The sequence below is a fragment of the Diplotaxodon limnothrissa genome, linkage group LG7, assembly GCF_057381915.1.
Source record: "Diplotaxodon limnothrissa isolate DT_005_m linkage group LG7, D_limnothrissa_male_GT1.1, whole genome shotgun sequence".
In the NCBI taxonomy this organism is placed as follows: Eukaryota; Metazoa; Chordata; class Actinopteri; order Cichliformes; family Cichlidae; genus Diplotaxodon; species Diplotaxodon limnothrissa.
The window spans coordinates 23249301-23269221 of NC_140602.1; the positions used below are offsets into that span (position 1 = coordinate 23249301).

Sequence of the window (19921 nt, forward strand, 5' to 3'; positions counted from 1 at the left end):
AAGGACCATCAGACACTTTCTGTACATGGATGACATCAAGCTGCATTCCAGGGAGACATAAACGCACTGATCTATATCACCAGCTTCTACAGTGAGGACATCAGAATCTAATTTGGACTGAATAAGTGTAGACAAATTGTTGCAAAGGGAGGGAAGATAATGCGGAATGAATGCATGCTAGAAGGGAGTATACCAGATATACAGGACAGCTACAAGTACCTAAGTGTCCCACAGGCCAACAGGAATTCTAATGAAGATGCATGAAGGTCAGCCACAGCCACATATCTCCAGAAGGTAAGTCAGTTGCTGGGAATCCAGCTCAATGACAGGAACAAGATCCAAACCATCTGTGCAGCTCTACCAGTCATCAGATACTAGCTGGAATAATAAGCTGGCCACATGACGAGATGGATGCCACTGATGCCAAGATATGAAAACTCCCGACAATGCACAGAACTCCAGCACCCTGAGGCTCTAAGAGCAACAGAAGGAGGGAATATGTGGGGAGTGTCAGAGTCACAATACAAGATGAAACGGAGCATCTACGAGTACATCAGAAAGATGAGCTGCAGACAGATGGTGATAAGGAACAAGAGGAGGAACTCTTGTGGAAGCCTATCCCTGCATGTAATGTACCATCGACAGACAGAGGAAGTGGGTGACATCAAGAAATGCTACCGGTGGCTAATATTTTTTATATATGTAAATAAACTTAGCACAAAAGTAAGGGGGGTTGCGCCCATGAAAAATGTCCCAAATCTTCTCAGCCAAACCAATTATTCTGCTATTGACTCTTTTGGTGTTTATTAGATTGGATGACTAAAGTCTGAAGCAACAAAACACATTTGTTTGTGGTTGACTGAATATGCAAAATGACTCTACTGGTAATCTTTTAATCTGAAATGTATTTATTTTTTTCCTGAAGTAGTCTTCCCTCTGTGGATCCTTAAATCCTGGTACCTCAAAAAACACAGTCACCTAGAATGCAATTTGCAGTTGTGGGACTGGTGGTAATCCAGATGTGCACAGAGCAACAGGTTCCCCTCCAACAGATTTGTCAGAAGAACATCCACCAAAACTTGCTCTGAAATACAAGACAAGACAGCCCCCACTCATCCAGGCCATCAAATATCAGCACAAGTTTATTTGCCAAAATCTCAAATTCTTGTTTGTTTTGAGGAAGCTATAAGGAGTTGGATATCCTGGTTAACCCGCCCCTCCACCCATGCAAGAGCAAACTTTTACACAGAGAGTTTTTGCAATGCCTGCAAGTAAATATGTTTTCACCATCACATTTGTTCATCTTGTGTCATCACTCTCCTTGATGCAGCCTCAATATGTCCGTCCTCGTGTTCACCGTTAACCGTTTCACCAACTGCATGTGTGATGTACAGCTTGGTATACACTTTGTTAGAAATAGAGACCAGCTTTAACCTGATAGTCTTTGCTGTTTGGAGCCTACTTTAGCTGAGACTGGGTGAGAGGCACAGTACATTCTAGATAAATTTCCAGTTATGAGTCATCAATGAGTGGAGATTTTGACCTCTTGGTGGCAAAACTGCAAGAATCTCCTGTATCACCAGTGTATTTCCCTTGGGACTAACATTTTCCACCATCCAATTGGTTATTATCTATAACTGAATAATTACCATGGCATGAATTGAAGAAACACCCCGGTTAAGGTTTCATTAAAGGGGATTTACAGTTATAGGACTGTGCCTGAAAATCACAGAAACCATGAAGATTTATTCATACAGAACACTGAGAAGGTATCTATATCAACTGACATGTTTCTCTATTTCATTTGGAAGAAACCATCACAAGATGGGTACACTGGTCCCTTTATGAAGAATGTGATTAGCAAGGATACTCAGGCAGCCTGTGCTGTTTTAAAGATGCTCAGTTGGTGCCAAGGAGCCCCGGAGTGCCAAGTCAATATTTCCAACACCATCACCCTGAACCACTGACACAAGGCAAGATGGATCCACACATCCATGCAGTGTGTGCCGAATTCTGACTATACCATCCAGATCGCGCAACAGAAAGCAAGATTCATCCAGAAATCCTCCTTCTGTCGTCCAACTTTGGTGAGCCTGTGCTAGAATGTAGCCTGTGTTTCCTGTTCTTAGCTGACAGGAGTGCCACACAGTGTGATCTGCTGCTGCTGTAGCCCATCTGCTTCAAGGGAGGGTTTGACGTGTACCTCCGGAGATGCTCTACTGCATCCAGCACAAAACGTTATCGTAATAACTCTGCATTAGGACACAGGCCTGCATGTGGGCCTGAAAATCACAACCAGTATTTTCTACACCATTCTCTTCACTGATTTTACGGACTTCTTTGCGATCCACTCTGACACCAGATTTCTTCACTTTTTAGTCACATTGTGACTTTTCATTATTCCATAATAGATCAACCAAATCTGAAAAGAATGAAAATTTAAATCTTTACCCAAAATGGAAATTTTAAAGTTTTCTCAAATGAATTATTGGAAAACAAATGTGGTGCAGTTTTGCTGCTCAAGCTTTAATACTGATGCCCAAAACTGTGGATAGAAAAAAAAAATCGTGCTGAAGAGAGACAATATTTTGGTTTTACATTGAGACACTTAAAATGAGTGTAAAATTGACTTGGCTGCAGTTTTGAACAGAATGTTCAAAATGTATTTTTCAGTCCTATAAATCTCATATTCCACCACGGTTTTAACTGAAAATGATTTTTATTGGTTTTCAAGAAAACACAAAATTCTCCATTTGTATACCAATCAAAACTAATGCCAGGGAATCCTGTTTCATTCAGCACAATTCATGGCAAATGCAGTGACTGTTAAAATGTCCAAACGAAATAAAAACTTGATCATGTGGTACTGCCACTCAGCCTGCAGACTTCATTCTTTGACGACATGCACACCAGAGTGTAGTCTAACGATTGGCTCTATGATGGATGACGGCCTACCGTTCAACATTTAACACCAAAACTTACAAACATAATATTACAAAAACTAATTCCTCCCTGCCGGTCTCAACAGCATTACGAGGATTTCACAAAAGCTGCTTTGTAGTCGTGTTTCAGTTCCTCGTTCCTACTGTCCGGGCTGGTTTCAGACTCCTCTGAAGTTTTTTCTTCCGGCTCAGGATCGCTGCCTTTGTCCTGAGCTTCTGTGGGCTCTTTCTCACTGGTGGACTTCTCTGGCTCAGCTTCTTTTGTCTGTCCATCCACTGGTGGTGAAGGGATCAACTCTGGCTGGGTTTCAGACTGAGGATAAGAGAGCCAAAAGATGATTTACTTATAATTAGTATTAGTATGATATTACCAGTGTTGGGGAGTAACGGAATACATGTACTGCCGTTACGTATTTAAAATACAAAATATGAGTAACTGTATTCTGTTACAGTTACCGTTTAAAAGGGTGGTATTTAGAATACAGTTACTTTGTTGAAATAAATGGATTACACTGCGGTACTTTCCTGTTTCATATTGTGGCGGGTCAGGACTGTTTGGGTTTTGTTTGCTACGTTCTGTTGTTCCAGGTGGCAGCGTTACGGTTGCCATGGTTACAGGGTGACGCTCTCTCTCTGCGTGTTTCCTGGGTGATAGAGGCCTTTTTGTTGTTGTTGTGCTAAGCTAACAGGCAGAATGCTACCGGTATAGCTCTAAAGAATGTAGCATCATTGGCAGTGTAGTCCGTGCTGCAGGGAGAATGGACTGCCATACACGTTATGTGTCTGTGAGCGAGGGAGGGAGAAAAAGGGGAGTGGAAAGGTACGAGTTGTCATCGAGGAAAAACGGCAGCTGGAAGCATGTAAATATAATAATAACCACTTCAGCCAAGAAGAGTGCCTGACGAGCCCAGTTGTAAGTAAGCTATTAAGACTCGACTGTACGCTGTGTTCGTGTTTTCCTCCAAAAACAATAAGTTCCGTTGGAGCAGCCTTTCAACACCTCTCTCTGTCTCTCGCAAGCAAAGTTGACCCACACAACAAAGTAAAGCTATTTTTCGGCTACGAGCCGACAGGGACCCCGCCGCATTAGTCAGAGGTCCCTTTACTACAGTTCGGAGTCGCGGACCTTCAGTAATAGTAATAAATCACACAGCAATAGTACATTCATGTAGTTGTAAACAGCATGATAATATATTAAGTAATCCAAAGTATTCAGAATACGTTACTCTCATTGAGTAACGTAACGGAATACGTTACAGAATACATTTTGGGGCATGTATTCTGTATTCTGTAATGGAATATATTTTAAAAGTAACCTTCCCAACACTGGATATTACTTCTGTTCACATGGAAGCAGGTTGCCTGGTAACAGAATATCCCAAAAGTCCAGAGTGTAAACAGATGTGCCTGCAATTTGGCAGATATTTCTGCCAAATTGTTTTGTCACAAATTATTATCAGCAATGCAATATGCAAAATATGGTTTCCCAATTAAAATGGAGAGTTGTAGTTCAAAAACTTGAAATACAATTTAGGAATGTAAACATTTACATGAAAAGAAATATAGAGTTACCTCCAAATCTGTCAAATCTTAAAGTCTAAAGCATAGGTGTGAAACTGGCCCGCAGCCTACTTACATTTGGCCCGCGAAGCCATACCAAATTACTATCAGAGCTGGCCTACTGGTATTATACAGCTAATATATATATCGTTTAGTATTAAGCTTTGCTTGTTCCATATTAAGTTTTTCAGCAAAACGTGTTTGAGTCCATAAGAAAAGATTCATTCTTATATCTGGAGGAATAAATATATTTCAATAAATATTAACGTTATCCCGCGACTTTGTTCCAGTTTTGAATTTTGGCCCACTGTGTATTTGAGTTTGACACCCCTGCTCTAAAGTATTTAAAGTATTACAATTTGGATGCTCGGTATCTTCATCAAGCTGCAGTTTTAAAACAAACATGAATAACAAATCATTTAATTTCATGTCACTTAAAAATGATTTGAGTCATCCAAAGCATTGCCTGTTTTGTCATCTGAGATTCAGAAGAATAGCAAACTAACCAGTTAGAAAACTGAAACAAGATGCTTCTGATATGCAGCTGTATTGTATCTTAACACAGCTTACTACACCAGTCATCTACAACATCATAATAACCACTGACTACTGACGTGAATAACACTGAGCATCTCCTTCGAGTGCAAATTAGGGCTGGGACTCATTGGGTATTGGCACTGAAGTAATAACAGCAACATACTAACTGCATCCCTCTGTGGCTCTAAGGTTGGTTTCAATACGTTTTTATGCTTAGACAGTGAAAAAAAGATATGTAGATTTTACAGGATGCGCACATAATAAATTAAAGGATTTAGCATAACATCCAGTTATAATTAAAAGTAAGTGTTTCTGGATCTACTACACCTTTGTTTTCTGCCTTTTTTCTATATAGTCTAGCATGTATGACCCCTCACCTCACTGAAACCCAGACCACAATGTCTCCGGTTGCGTCCTGACAACTTCCCATCCATTCCCTGCTGGTACTGCAGCTCCAGCTGCTCATTGATCTTCTGATCTTCCTGACCTGCAGAGGAGACACCAGTCACAGCAGGCACAACCAGCCAGTACAGCTCTATCCAAGAATGGATAGACCTGTGCGGCGGATGTGTGGTAGCAAAGCCGATTTAATTGTTTTGGGCGTAAGGATGACACAGCATGTGTGAGAGGTGCAGGATGACAGTTTGCGAAAGCAGAGCTAATACCACATTTTCCAAAAACTAAATAACAAGCTTACCGCTGCGGAAGTGAGATGTTGACTTGTGGTCACCAATGACAAGACGCCCAGTGTGTTCTTTCTGTAAAACAGCAACAGTCCCACTTTACCTTAACTGTCACAACTTCAGGCAGTGAAGCATGAAGTAACAGGGCCTATTTTTATTTTGCTTTGGTCTGTGAGTCTCCAATAAAATGAATCAAAACACAAACAAACCTTGCCCGCGCCCATCAGCCGTAAAAACTTTTGTTTTCTCTCATCGCTTCCCAAATCAGCAGAGGCCCACTGTGTACCCCCATCCTGCAAAGGCAAACATTCTCATCATGTGGATGTTCAAACAAGAGCATCAAGAGCCAGACTGAATCAAAAACATGATTCTGATATCATTACCTTTAAAAAAAAGAAAGATTATTTTGAAACAGTCATAAATGTTTCTGATCAGCAGGGCTAGACGTCCCTTTTTCTCACCACACCTCAACTCACCTGTTTTTTTTGTTGTTCATTAATTATGAATTAAGTTGTGCATTATCTGCAATCCTGCTTTCAGTCCTGTTTTCATTAGTTTAGTTTATTAGCATGACGCCTGAAGCATTTTCCTGTTTGTTGCAATTTAAGCCACTTTTCAAGAAAAAATGCAAAGCATTTGATGGCTGAAGGTTGTTACTCATAGACAATAAACATGGCCTCATATCACTACAGCGTCATTATTTTGGGATTTTGCAGCTTTTTTTATAATATGCTCTTGCTGCACCACTGAGGTTTCTGTGAACCTAAACTCATCTCTGTTCACTCAGACATTTCTGTAACACGCTTTGTACCAGTGAAAGGGGAAATTCTAATGTTTTTCATTCTTTTAATTTTATATTCTATTATCGTCTCGTCTTTTGCATGTTTCATTTTTAAAAATTTATTTTTTTGTAAGGGATTTATTCTGTAAAACAGTGCAATATGAAACAAACAATGCATGTGTTATTTATCAATAATAGTAATTAAAATCAGGTTCAAATAGTGGTGACTTACACGTATCTCCATCGACAGCAATAAATGTGTCATAACTTCTTTTTTTTTTATATACACAAAATGATAATTACCCAACAATGACACCACAGTGACTTTAATATCTAAATAAAATACATAAGTAAATATTATCTGCTTACATTCGGGCCAAAACAAAGAGAAAACATAGTAAATATTATATCGTAGTTCATGTAATATAGTTTTGAGTCATCCTAAAAAGGGGAATGAGTTCAATAAACTTTCCTATTCTAACAATCACGCTTTGAATCCCAGCGTTAGCAAACCTGCTACAGCGACGCTAGCCGTTCCCTGGTGGTTCGTAGCTCTCGCCCAGGGCTAGTTTCGTTTTTAAGCGTTTTACTCACTTGACTGGGAGACGCCGATCGTTTTGTTCCATGCCTGTCCTCTGGAGAGCTCATTGTGAACGAAAACTTTAGAAAAATATCGACAAAATATCATGCCACCTAGCAAAAGCTAGCAGGCTATGTCAACAATCCTGCTATCCCCACTTCCTGTGCAGTCTTCTTCGTTTGTGTTGCTGCTGGTTGTGTCGACTCTGTGCCGCCACACTGCGGAGAGTTCTCCTCACAACAAAAACTCGTCATCAAATCTACTTAGCGGTTATTTCCTGGTCTCTCTCTCTCTCTCTCTCTCTCTCTCTCTCTCTCTCTCTTCTCTCTCTCTATCTATCTATCTATCTCTCTCTGTGTTTAGATAGAAACTTAGCACAAAAAGTGAGGCATTGTTGTAACAATGCTTCTTGACAATAAATCTTATACTCCTGGAAAGCCTGTTTACCCCCCCCCCCCCCCTTAAATGGTGTTATCACCTCTGTCAATTGTCATACACATTTACAACAGTCAGCCACTTCCTCCTCATGTTGGTCACCAGCTTGGTCACACTGCTGTGGTGTGGCATCCCATTCTTCAACTAGCATTTGTCACAAGTCAGCCAATGTGCTTGGTCACTCTGGAATAAACAGCACACCCAAACTGCTCCCACGAATGTTCAGTAGGGTTGAGGTCAGGACTGTAGGCAGGTCATTCCATCTTCTTCACTCCCAAACTCTGGAGGCAGCCTCTGGTAAACCCCGCTCTGTGGGGACAAGTGTTGTCATCCTGGAGGATAGCATTTGGCCCAATACTGCAGAGACCATATCTCTGCAATATTGGGCCAAATGATTGCCTCTGGTTGCAGAATCTAATCTCAATATCTCTGCATTGAGATTGCCTCCTGTGATGACAAGCTTAGTTTTTCAAGTGAGGGAGATGACGCCCTACACCATCACACTGCCTCCATCAAAAGTTGTTATGAGCCTTGACCTGTAGAAGACTTCCTGCGGTTCCTAAGTGCTCACAGATTGAGGGAACAGTCTTTTTGTCATGTCATTTTCTTGGGATGCCCACTTGATGGCCTGTTTCTGTCATCCCTCCTTGGAACTTGTTCTTTAATCTGGAGATGGTCCCCCCCCCCCCCCGGAAGTTGGCCTATGGCAAGGTTTTCAGGGACACAACCCAGCTACTCAACTCTGCTGCTCAACCCACAAATGCAGTGGAAATAAACAGGCTTTCCAACTGTATTTGATTATTTAATGCCAAGGAGCATTGAAATAATAATAATACCAATAATAATAATAATAATAATAGTAATAATAGTAATAATAATAATAATAATAATAGTAGTAATAATAATAATAATAATAATAATAGTAGTAATAATAATAATAATGATTAAAAAAAAATCCGCTCAACATAAAGTTTTTGTTGTATTATAATTGTATTTTATAATTAAATTTGGACAAGCTGGAGTCAGATGAAATCAGAAATTAAATAAACATTCAAAAACTGGAACATTTTTTTCTATTCATCAATGAAAGTAAATACCTGTATTTTGCGATCTTAACAATAAATAAAAACCCCAAAGTGTTTTGCTATTTTTCTGCTTTTTGAAATTTCAAACTTTGAAATTTCATGGACTACAACAGCAATAGTTATTTTAACATTAAACATATCGTTTTGATTAAAGGGCATACTATTGGATTAACTATCCACTAACATAAAAAAAACAAACTATTTTGGTAATTACCAATGCTGTTAATTTTAGGCCAGATATAAAATAAAGCTCACACTGAGTGGTTTCTAACATATTTATGTTTTTTATCTGATTAGTCATTTCCCTTGGAATCTCTTTAAACTAAAGCTTGAAAGATATTTTTCTACCGTCACATATTTATATGTAGCTGTTTTCAAAGCCGCCTTTGTGGGGGCACGTTTGGTTTAAAATTACGTTTAGGATGATCGACCTTCACTAAACCCGCCAAAAGGTGGCGCGAGAGTAAATATTATGAAGACCCAGCCCAGAGGCGCTCACACCTCTGACAGGACCTCACACTTCATTTTTGCGAAGGACAATCAACGAAGTATTAAACGGGAAACTCGTTCATGTAAATGGGCTTAAAACGCTGCATCCACCAATCTCATCCCCCTCATGTATTAATTTACATCAAATATTTTTTTTCTTTAGGAAAATGAAGAATAGGCCGGATCCTGATTTACAGATCTCTTTTATTATTTAAAAACAAACAAACAAAACAACTAAACAAAAAACAAACACACAAGAGAGAAATATTAATATGCACAATTTGATGTTCAAATTGATTTTATATATAGTATATAAAATAATGTATACATTGATTTAAAAAATATATTATATATACATATATATGTTCGTGTTATTGCAAAACAGAGTAAAAAACTTTCATTGGTATTTATTTACTAAAATGTCCCCCATCCCATTTTTTGATCAATATATTTTTTAATCCATATAAAACAAGCAGCTTAGCCTAATCACTGCGTGAGTTTTAGTTCTGGGTGATTTCTGATACAAAAAAAGAAAAAAAGTTTGCAAGGGGAATAAAATCACGGAGGAATCAAAGAAATCAAATCGCAATTTTATTCCTTTTTTAATCGCGCGGGTGATCGTGAGTTGTTGACCGGCAACTGGTGCGAGCATGCACGCACGTGCGCTCAAAGGCTGCACACACACACTGAAAGGAAAGGCTGGGACACGGGTGACAAGAAAAGTCAGGGGTAAAAAGTACCTGTACAGGAGTGAACAAGAAAAATATAGAATGGTTTACGTTTCATCAAACATAAACAAAGAAAGTGACACAGGCGGACAGAGACGGATAAATAGCCGAGGGAGAGAGAGGGAAGGAGAGAGAGAGCCAGAGGGAGAGAGAGGAGGGGTTATCCAGCCTCTGCCTCTTCACCCGACAGTGCCCCGCACTCTCACTTAAGCCGCCACACAGCGCCGGCCGGGAAATAACCTGAAATACTTTTGATTAAAAAGAATCCTCCGGGTGACCTCCGGTGTGACTCAGCGCAACTTCTGACGACGACGCCGAAGTGTCCCGGTGTACTTTCTGATCCTCGGCGGAGCGCAAACACGGAGTTACCAAAGTCCGCGACAGGCTCCAGCGATGGTGACTTTACGCACGGGATTTGGAAGCTGTTTGCACTGACTCCTGTTCTCGCCGCCGAAAACTCTGTCAGCGTCGCTCCCCCCAAAGAGTCGTCAAGTTTGCAAGAAGCACACAGCGCATGACGAACGACTGAATCCAGGTAAGACCCGTCCTGCTGCATCTGCGTGGAGGCGCCGGGACGGTCAGCCCGCGCCACCACCGGGGCTGCTCGTTTTGAAAAGTCCGTGCGCACTCCGCTTATCTCTTCTCCACAACAAACCGCGATGACAGCCGCAGACTCGGGCTGCAGGACTGTGCTTAAACCCCACAGCAGGGCTGTGATTGGACCGCATCACCTGAAAAAGTAACTCCGGGCTTTTAGAAAAGTTTGGTGCTGTAGAGCTTATAGGGAAAAAGTTCCGTAGTCATTTTTATTTGTCATAAATGACTCAGATTTGGATCCAGTCACAGAATTAGATTGCAATAGGTTTGTAATTAAGTGATAGTAAGCTTTGTCAGGAGCTCGCCGTCTGTTACAGTTGTTTTCACACTGTTTGTATTATGATAATACTGCAAATCGTTTTCACCTGTAATTATATTTATAACAGCCACTGTAAAACCGCGTGCTTGTGAGGAGAGCCTAAACGGAACATACATATTTAGATATTATATAAAATTAACAATAAAGAAAAAAATTCTTTAAAAAATGCCCAAACACACATTTTCCAATATTTTTCAGCGCATTTCCACCTTCTTCCTTTAGTTTGTGTAATCCAGATTCAAGGTTATTTCCAGACATAAAGGATGAAATCGTGCAAGAAAAGCAGGCTAAACTTCACCCACCACTACATCCCTGTCACGCACCATTAACAGAAATGGATTAGCGGTTCTGTAGCACCAGAAAATTGTTCTATAGGCTTAGAGCTCATTAAAAGACATTTAGAAAGAGGTCGAGAGTTCAAAAACTTTGCATAAGAAGTTTTTGAGCTCATTATCTTGAGTGATAATTCTCAAGAGCCCAAAACGTGAACTTGAAAGCAGCATTTCCAGAACACTTCACAGAAATAAAGCCGCTCTTAAAGTCAGCCCATCGCTCAGGTCGGCTGGAGGATGCGGGCTGCTGCAGTTTCAGCATTTTCCTCTCCGGCCACAGCGGTGGCCCTCTCGTCTGTCAACGCGAACGCGTCGGGTACTACTGCCGGACCTCTGTGGTCCTCGTGCGCGTTCACGGGCTCGCCGCACATCCACAGTGTACTGTTCCGTCCGTGGCCGAGACTGTGGTGGTGACCCTGCGTTTCCCCACTCGCTCTGGAATACAACCGATAGAAAAACAGACCACCGAGGCGAGAAACCCCGTCCTCAGGGCCTGAGCTGTTCCGGGGTCACGCAGACTGATCCTAGAAAAACCCGTGAGCCATAAATGAAAATAGACCCGCAGCACCAACACACAGATCCACCGAGACAATACAACCGGACAGGACAGCGTCCCGGGACGGCCCACGAGATAAGAAGTTAGTCCGTAAGTCTCCTTCCACCCCCTTCATCTTTTTCTTTACGTGGCTTTTTGCGTTTTTTCTTTTTGTACAGTGCATCTGAACTTTCTGGGAAAACACGAGTTTCAGTTTCACCTGACACTCGGACAGAGTGACGGCGCCGGTTATGTGTGAAGTTAATTGCGTGGGTGCATGAACTTGAGCCACACGGAGAGGGGGCAAGTTTCTTATTCAGAGCGGGGAGAGAGACCCGCTTCTCGGGCAGATCAGCGTGGGACCTTGTGTACCGTGTGAAAGCTTTTGGCCTCGAGTTCACGGTGGGGATGTGACAGAGAGTACAGGAGGACAAGGCACACGACAACGGCGGGCACCGACTGATAAAGTCACTTCAGGGTGTTCCCCGTATTTAGAGACACGCTACACCTCCGAGATAAGCCTCTGCTGGCCGGCAGATAAGGAGCTTTCAGAGAGGGAGAGAGAGAGAGAGAGAGAGAGAGAGAGAGAGAGCGAGAGAGAGAGAGAGAGATCACACGCGTGACAGAACGAGTTTAAAAACCACTGGAGAAGGAAGCCGAGTGTCCTGCTAACGGTTTTACTCATTCCTAAATAGCTGAAACCACATTTTCATCGCTTGTTGTTACGGGAGTTGTAGTAATAACGCGGAATTTCCCACTGTCTGCTGTAATTGTTAATTGTTTCACTCCTTCTTCCTTCCTTCTTTTTGTTTTTGTTTGCTCATCAAATCACTCCTCTATTCACGCTTAGAATCGCCCCAGCTTGACAGATCCTCAGGTTGCCAGTTTGGACCTGCCCACGCGCAATAATGACAATTTCCAACAGGTTGTTTAATTGTTTGGACTCTGGCAGAACTATTTATAACCCCCCCCCCCCCACGCACGCACGCACACGCACGCACACACACACACACACGGCCACCAGCCCTCCTCCTTAACTCTCTTGTAAGTGAGAGTGTCTGTCTGAAAAACAATCCGAGGAAGGGGGGGTCCGCTGGAGTCGATCTCCTGTGGTATTTTGTTTTGAGCAGGTGGTGCGAGTTGAAGTTCCCTCATAAGGTAAAGTGGCATTAGAGGGTCCAAATGGCAGACTTATATATAGGCTGCCAATTCAGCACATTGCTTTCTCCGCTGTCTGACGGAAGACCTGCGGCTTTTTTTTTCTCCTCCCCCTCTTCCTCTGTGGGAATCAGCCTCGACAACAGGCGGACAAGCGTGAACACAGCGGCTGAACAATGTGAAATGTCCATCGGATCTCGAGCAAGTGGGAAATAATCGTCACCCGCCTTATAAAATATATATAAAAAACAATTTGATTTAGTCTGTATAATATTTTTACAGATTTAAAATACAAAACAAATGTTTTAATTCCGTCCTTGTTTTTTCACAGCTATTTTTTTTTTAAATTTAGTTCTATTTTAATTAGCTACATCACACCATCATTTGATGTGGACAGTCACATTTTCTAATTACATCTTCCTCTGTTCACTTCATCGGCATGCTCCTTGTTTTAGCTGTGATTCAAGAATCATCACATGACATTTATTTCCAACTGAATCCTGAAATGTTTGAAAATTTCAGGTTTCACTTCTTTTTATTTGTCTCACTGTGAAGCGTTGAAAAATGGGCTTACTTAGAAATCCAGCATTAATTTGATGTGCCACATATACGTCTTCTTCTTCTTTTTTTTTAAGGATGCTGGGAGGCCTTTTTCCTGTGGTGTGATTCAGAGAGACTCTTTAGTGGCAGACAGAGGGCACAGTCGGAGGGGCAAAAGATTAAGAGATCTTACAGCTGTTAGAAAAAAGGGGGACAGAATAGAGTCAGAATTTCGGCACCAATCAGACACTTGCTGCAGAAGAGACCCAATTTTGATTTTTAGAATTTACTATAAGTTATATAAGTATATATATAATCTATAAGTTAACTCTCTTTGGCATTACTGTTGTTTTAGTTGCATATTGAGCTTAACATCTATCTAACATCTGACCGCACTGTAGCAGATCCGAACGTTTCCATATGTTGTTTTTTTGGAGGATGTCAGTCACCTTCATCGGAGACCCATCTCTTCACAATTTTAAGCCTGTGGCCAATCTGGAGAGTCCTAATTATTTGTTTTCAGGCTCTTTGAAAAAGACACCAGCCCCCAAATTGGACATGTGTTGTACAAACACAAATTAAACATTTAGCCGTAAGTATTTCTCCCTGAGTCCTAAGTGCATATTAGTCAGCCTATACTTATCTCTGGCCCAACGGCACACCCAAATTGCAGTGTTGCTGCTGAAAAAGAAAGGTTGGGGCCCCAGAGAATGAGCACTTGAAACATGCTGGCAGATGCCCATAAGTTTCCCAACCAAAGTGGAAGCTTAGGTGTGTTTGTGCGCACAGTGCATGTATGTGTATGCTTGTTTAGTGCACTTTCACATCTTTTGTGTTTTTTGCGCTTGTCCAGAAAGAAATCAGACAAATGTGTGACTAATTGTTCTCACGCGTATTTTCACTGATTACATTGTGTTTTTGCACATGAGCGTGCACCACGGCAGTGTGTGTGTTCTTGTAGCACAGTTAGGTGTGTATCCTATAAAAGGATTTTCAGTGTGTTGTATGGTGCGTCCTTGTCATGAATTTCTATATTTATAACAAGACTTTCTGCCCGCACGCATGTATGTGCCTTCATTGCGAGTGTGTGAATGTGGGCCTGACTGGATGGACATCCTGCTCTATGGATTCGTCCCCATGTTTCCACCATGATATAACCCTGGAAACAGCTTCTTAATTTTTCCCCTGAGCAGAGAATAACGGGGTGCCATTTTCATTCTTCTCTCTCCTCTCTTTCGGTGGTCTCGAGGTAACCTTTTCTTTCTGCCGGTGAATCTCCAGCACCTGCTCCCAGCCTTCCAATTTTAAAAGCTCAAAATAAGAGCTTACCTGACACATGCACTTCTTAATGACAATCTCCTCCATGCAAGCACACAAGACACACACTCTCTCGTCCATGTCACATTTTTGCATACAGTATGTAGTCTTTGCTCGGCATTATGGCATCTTCTCAGATTCACTGCGTCTCTTATTTTGGGGTTTCTTGATGCACAGAGGAGCTCAAACTTTCTCCATCTTCATCAGCTGTTTTCTGCCTGTTCTTTCTTTATGCATCGTGTGGCCAACCTTTGATGTCTGCAACATTAACATTAGCTCTTATATACATGCAAATGGATAGAGTAAGATTTCTAAATATGTGGTTTACACAAGCGCTTTGACAAATGGTTGTTGTACTGTTAACACGGACACAGACTAGGCCTTCTGCCTGAAGAGGAAAACTTCTAAAAGGTGGCTTCAATCCACCTTAAACCTCTTACTGCTTTTTTTTTAAACAAAAGCTCTTTTTAATCATATGATATGAATTCGTAAAACAAAAAACATTTGTAATTTTTTTGGTTCATTTTGAGATTTGAATGACTTGGCAGTGGACATGGCAGCATCGTTCTTGCTGCTCTCTTGCTTTTTCTCGTGTGGAAAAACTTACCATCACCGCTGACACGAAACAGAGAGCTGCCTTTTCTCCACGCTGCAAAAAGTCATTTTTGGAAATGTAAGAACTAAATTATTGAGGCAACATAAATCACCAAGCAAATCCAGCCTATGGTTTATACACATAAGAAGCAGTGCAGGATGGTATTTTACGTTAATGCTGAGACACTTTGTGCCCAGTTAAGGTATGTTTATGCATCCTTAAATGAAGCAGCTGTCATTCTGATTCCCCTGTGGAGACATATGTGTGAAAGAAAAAGTGGGATTTTATTTACTTTGCATTGTAGTCATGTTGCAATTTACAAATTAAATTGTGGCATCTGAAACAACCAGCTAACATTTTTACATTTACGTGATGACTACGATGTTAGGTAGTGAAAAGTGACTTGATGATGTTTTCATTAGGACAAAAAAGGGAAGAAAATCACATGAACTTAAATTTGTTTCTCAGAATTATGTTATTTATTTTGTGAAAAAAAAATCAACACAATTACATTACAAATCAGTAAATGCAAAAAACCCAAAGAAGCAGAAAAAAACAAAAAAACAATTAAAAAAACAGGAAGATATAGCATTTGATTTCTTTTATATACTGTAATGTTGCAGCAGAAGAGATTCGTCTCAGTAGTTTTTCAGTGTTGCTTATGTAAAACCCATCACTGTAACTTTATTGTTTCTTAAAACAGGCTGACTCATTGTGAAAAAGACATGGCTGTTTTTTTTCCTGAAGTTCACCAACCCCCTAAACTTCAGCACACGCCAGAAGTAAATGTCAAAAACAAAGAGTACATCGGGATAAGTTAGATGATTGTGGTTAGCCTTTATTTTTGGTCAGGCCTATCTGATCGCTGGCTTTTTGAATTTCTAATAAGGCTAGAGGGCTACCAGGTGACTGACACAAGTGCTCTAGTGGCTCCTTATCTGTCAGTCAGCAGTCGTGGCCTTGGACTGTAGCAGCAGAGGCAGCAGATGCTTTGGCAATTACACTCCTGATGAATTTACAGAAGAAGGAAATCACACAGAGAAGCACGTTTTTCAATTCCAGGAGGTTTTTAAGTCCTTCCTGGTCCATCGGCTTTGCTTTTGTATTCCCACTTTCTCTTTCAGCCTTTCAGCCTTTCAGTCTTCCTCTTTCTCTCCTTTCCTTTCCTTTTGGGTTACATTGAACACTCCAAACTAAAGGTATATGAAGTGGCTGGCAGTAAAGATGATCAGCCATGACCCAGAGATTGGAACTTTTGTGTTAAAAATGTAAAGAAAAAGAACTTACTTTCTTCTTTCTGTAAACCAAAAACACTGTCATACAAAAAAAACCCTGTGGCACTCTACTTTGTCATGACATGAGTCGTATGATTGGTGGGAGTCTTTGCTATTGTCTACACTAGGGCCATGGTAATTGTGTTGGTGTTTGTTATACTTGTTGTGATGGTGATATAAAAGTTCTGCAGATTGAAGTTGTGCAGTGCACAACTGATACTCTTATGTTTGTCCTGTTATTTTTTGTGTTTGCAAGGATTAAATGCCCTGTGTGGGAGATACAAACCCTCAGATGTTAATTTATCTGTGGTTCATTTTTATAATTTAATAGTAAAGCTGATCAAGAAAGATTTCAACGTTAATGATTAGTACTGGCTCACATCTTAAAAAAAGCAATGAGTCTTGGGTGGATTGTACTGTTGTAGGACTGAATAAAGGCGAGTGTCATTGGTAAACATCTCCTGTGTAGTTTATGCTGCTTCAAAATCAGAAGGGTGGGGTTCCATATCTAATTACTAATTATATCTAATAACAATTGCTGGAAAGTTTTATCAAGCCAATGAAAGTGTTTGAATATCTGTTTACACTTACACTTTTGTGTAATTAACAGCAAAGCTTGCTGTTTGTGGATTGTCATGCAACATAGGCCCCACCCCTCTGGCACACCCAACAGGTTAAAACAAACAAAAGAATTTATTTGCACTACCCTTTGATGAAACTCTGCTGTTGATGTTGCACAAATCGTTCCCAGGTGCTCTGTATTTATTTGCTTTCTTTCTTTCTTTCTTTCTTTCTTTCTTTCTTTCTTTCTTTCTTTCTTTCTTTCTTTCTTTCTTTCTTTCTTTCTTTCTTTCTTTCTTTCTTTCTTTCTTTCTTTTTTAAAAATCTGCTGATTTTTAATACAGATTGCTTCCAGGGCCACTTTAGTACAACACGGCAAGTTTCATATTGAACTTGCTTTGCAAGTCTGTCTGTCCAAGGATGGGGGAAAAAAAGAAATGTGTTGAAGTGTTTGTGGCAAGAGGAAAGTCCTCTTGTGCTGTCCATGAACCTTTCTGAGAGCATTTTGATGAACAGCTGAAAGTGGCAAATGATGCTCATACTGACAAAATAGAACCACACGCTACTGTGCATGTGTACTTTGGCTATAGGACAGTGCCCCACACACATTCATACTCAGACGCACATATGCATCCTTGGGCATACAACGCGTTTATCAAAACATACAGGGAGTGCTGTCACAACTTCACTGCTTTATTTGGCTCAAGCAAAGAATTTACTTTAGTTCAATACTTTGAAATTGAATTTACTTTAGTGTAAAAAACTAATTACAAACTATAATAATAAAACAAATAAACTGGAAACAAATTTACATAGTAATTAGGTCTATTTTGAAGAAATAGAGACATGGATAGAAAAAAGGTCTGTAGGATAGACAGTGTAAAATATGGATGTAGCCACTGTGACACAAAAGTTTGAGATGAATATTTTTTTTGTCTTTTGGTGTTTTGAAACCAGTTGTGACAAGCAGGGGGGTGGGACAGTTGAAATCCATGCTCATTGGCTAACGTTCAGTGAACTGGATAATCCTCGTTTCTGACACTTAGAATGACCAGAATTAAAGTTTTATCCATATGACCCAAAGCTTTATCCATCTTTTTATCATCTATGGTTTGTAGCCTGTTTTGTAAACACATATCATGATCTGATTGGATAAAGGAATGGACAAGAAAAACAAACAAGCAAGAAAAACTTGCATAAGTTCTTTTTAAAATAACTGGGTTATTTCCATAATGGAGAAAGTGTAAAAACTGTCCAAACTGAAGCAACAGAAACTCAGATGTGTTGAGCTTAAGTTGATGATTTGGGTCAAGTTTGAAAAATAAGGGAAACTATGTTTCCCACAGAAGTGTATCCTTATTAAACCCTTTTTGACTTTCACGACAACTGATGTAAAGATCGCACAGTGCCCCTTTAAATGTTCACTTATATTTGAGGTCATTTTGCTCTTGTATTCTGACCATAGTTATAGTTTATGTTGCACATTAGTTTTTTGTTTCTTATTTTGTTAAAATAAGATAATTTACGGCACAACACAGTAGATTCCACTGAGATGTCATTTCCGTGCATACGTGGTCATGAGTTATTAAATGTGAAATCTGAATCTACATTTTTGGTGACTCCGGGTCTGATCTGTTCCACTCTGCTCGTAATTTGCCCTCGGTGCTGTTCACGCTGATTAAGAACAGAATTCCTTTTTGAAAATTACTGTCAGTTATAGTTTCACTCTTAACAGCATATATCACAGTTTCCTTGGAAGCCAATCGGGACGTGCCTTTTCAGGAATCTGTAGTTTTTTGCCGCATAGCCAGTGTCACTCTATTTTCCCTCTCCTGGCCGCACAACCTGAGAGAGATTAATAACCTCTTTAAAGTTAAAGAACAAAAAAAAAGAAGAAGAAGAAGAAAGAAACAGCTGCAAACAAACCCAGGGAGGCTGGATTCTGGTTTCATGTTTACATTGCTTTTATGATTTGGTCCTTTCCTGCTCCTCCCATCTGCAGAAGCGTCACGCTGTTCTAAATGCAGGCTGGGTAACCTCCACTTTTACCACTAGTAGTGGTTTGGAGTAATGGGGCGTGGAAGCAGGGTTCGGGGTGCGAGGCCTCTGAAATGATCCTGTGGTAAAGTAGTGAGGGCCAGGATGACATGGTCCCACCCGCTGAGCCCAGGACCGAATCCAATTGGTCATCAGCCAGCTTGTCTACACAGGGCGTTGCCATGGTTTCTGAGCCATAAAGAAGTCTTTAATCGAGCCGTTGTCATCATAGGATGGTGGTGACCACTTGGGCTCAAAGTGGAGAGATATAGGCAGCAGTACAGAAAAAAAGAGAGAAAACAAGATATCAGCTGTGAGGCTCAGAATAGAAAAGGCAGAGCCCTGTCTTCATAACATACACACATAAGGATCATCCCCCTTTTTTAATGTGTGTATTTATTAACGACATGCTCTTGACAAGCTCTGCTGGCTCATGCCTGTTTGTATATGGCATGCTATGTTCTGTACATACTGTTGGATTAGCAGAAATGGGGTGTGTGGTGTTCAGCGATGACGAGATGCAGAGGAGTGGCGCTGGCTCGGGTATCGAGCTGACCGAGCTCAGACATCAGGTTTCCTCCACTCGGGCCAACGCATTTTAGATGGCTGGGTGGACAGCAGTATCACCTGCTGACATTTACGCTGGACGGTTTCACACACAAGAATACACACGATATGGTGACTGGTGTTAGCAGCACTGTGTGTGTTTACTCTGCTGTGAGCCATCAGGGTCTTCAGGAGCCCCACCTGTTGATGGTATCTAACATGAACGGCACATTTTGAGAGGAACTTAAATGAAATGATTAAACACGGCAAAGAAGCGCTCAGGGCAGTCG

General features: G+C 40.8%; 2 protein-coding genes across 8 annotated transcripts in view; one reads left to right on the forward strand and one right to left on the reverse strand.

Moving 5' to 3' along the window:
- Positions 1-2753: 2753 nt before the first annotated feature.
- Positions 2754-7251, reverse strand: lg7h11orf58 (linkage group 7 C11orf58 homolog). The gene is made up of 5 exons (XM_085357714.1): positions 7098-7251; positions 5932-6015; positions 5737-5797; positions 5417-5526; positions 2754-3255 (listed from the first exon to the last, which is right to left on the reverse strand). The coding sequence occupies exons 1-5, from the start codon at positions 7149-7151 to the stop codon at positions 3031-3033; spliced, it is 534 nt and encodes a 177-aa protein (XP_085213840.1). The 5' UTR covers positions 7152-7251; the 3' UTR covers positions 2754-3030.
- A 2719-nt stretch (positions 7252-9970) lies between these two features.
- LOC146628289 (transcription factor SOX-6-like) overlaps positions 9971-19921 on the forward strand; it is a 107420-nt gene continuing 97469 nt past the window's right edge. For 6 of the 7 annotated variants that reach the window (XM_085359453.1, XM_085359456.1, XM_085359457.1 and 3 more), the window contains exon 1: positions 9971-10355. The gene's annotated coding sequence lies outside the window, so the exon portion shown is untranslated. Of the gene's footprint in view, positions 10356-10839; positions 11715-19921 lie in introns of those variants that run through there. The other variant, XM_085359454.1, reaches the window with a different exon arrangement.

What these genes read in the sequence shown, in the direction of transcription:
- lg7h11orf58 (XM_085357714.1), bottom strand. Translation starts at nt 7,151, where the DNA reads ATGAGCTCTCCAGAGGACAGGCATGGAACAAAACGATCGGCGTCTCCC. An exon ending in GATCGGCGTCTCCCAGTCAA is followed by an intron (nt 6,016 to 7,097) that starts GTGAGTAAAACG and finishes TTGCCTTTGCAG; the next exon opens with GATGGGGGTACACAGTGGGC. An exon ending in AACATCTCACTTCCGCAGCG is followed by an intron (nt 5,527 to 5,736) that starts GTAAGCTTGTTA and finishes TCTCCTCTGCAG; the next exon opens with GTCAGGAAGATCAGAAGATC.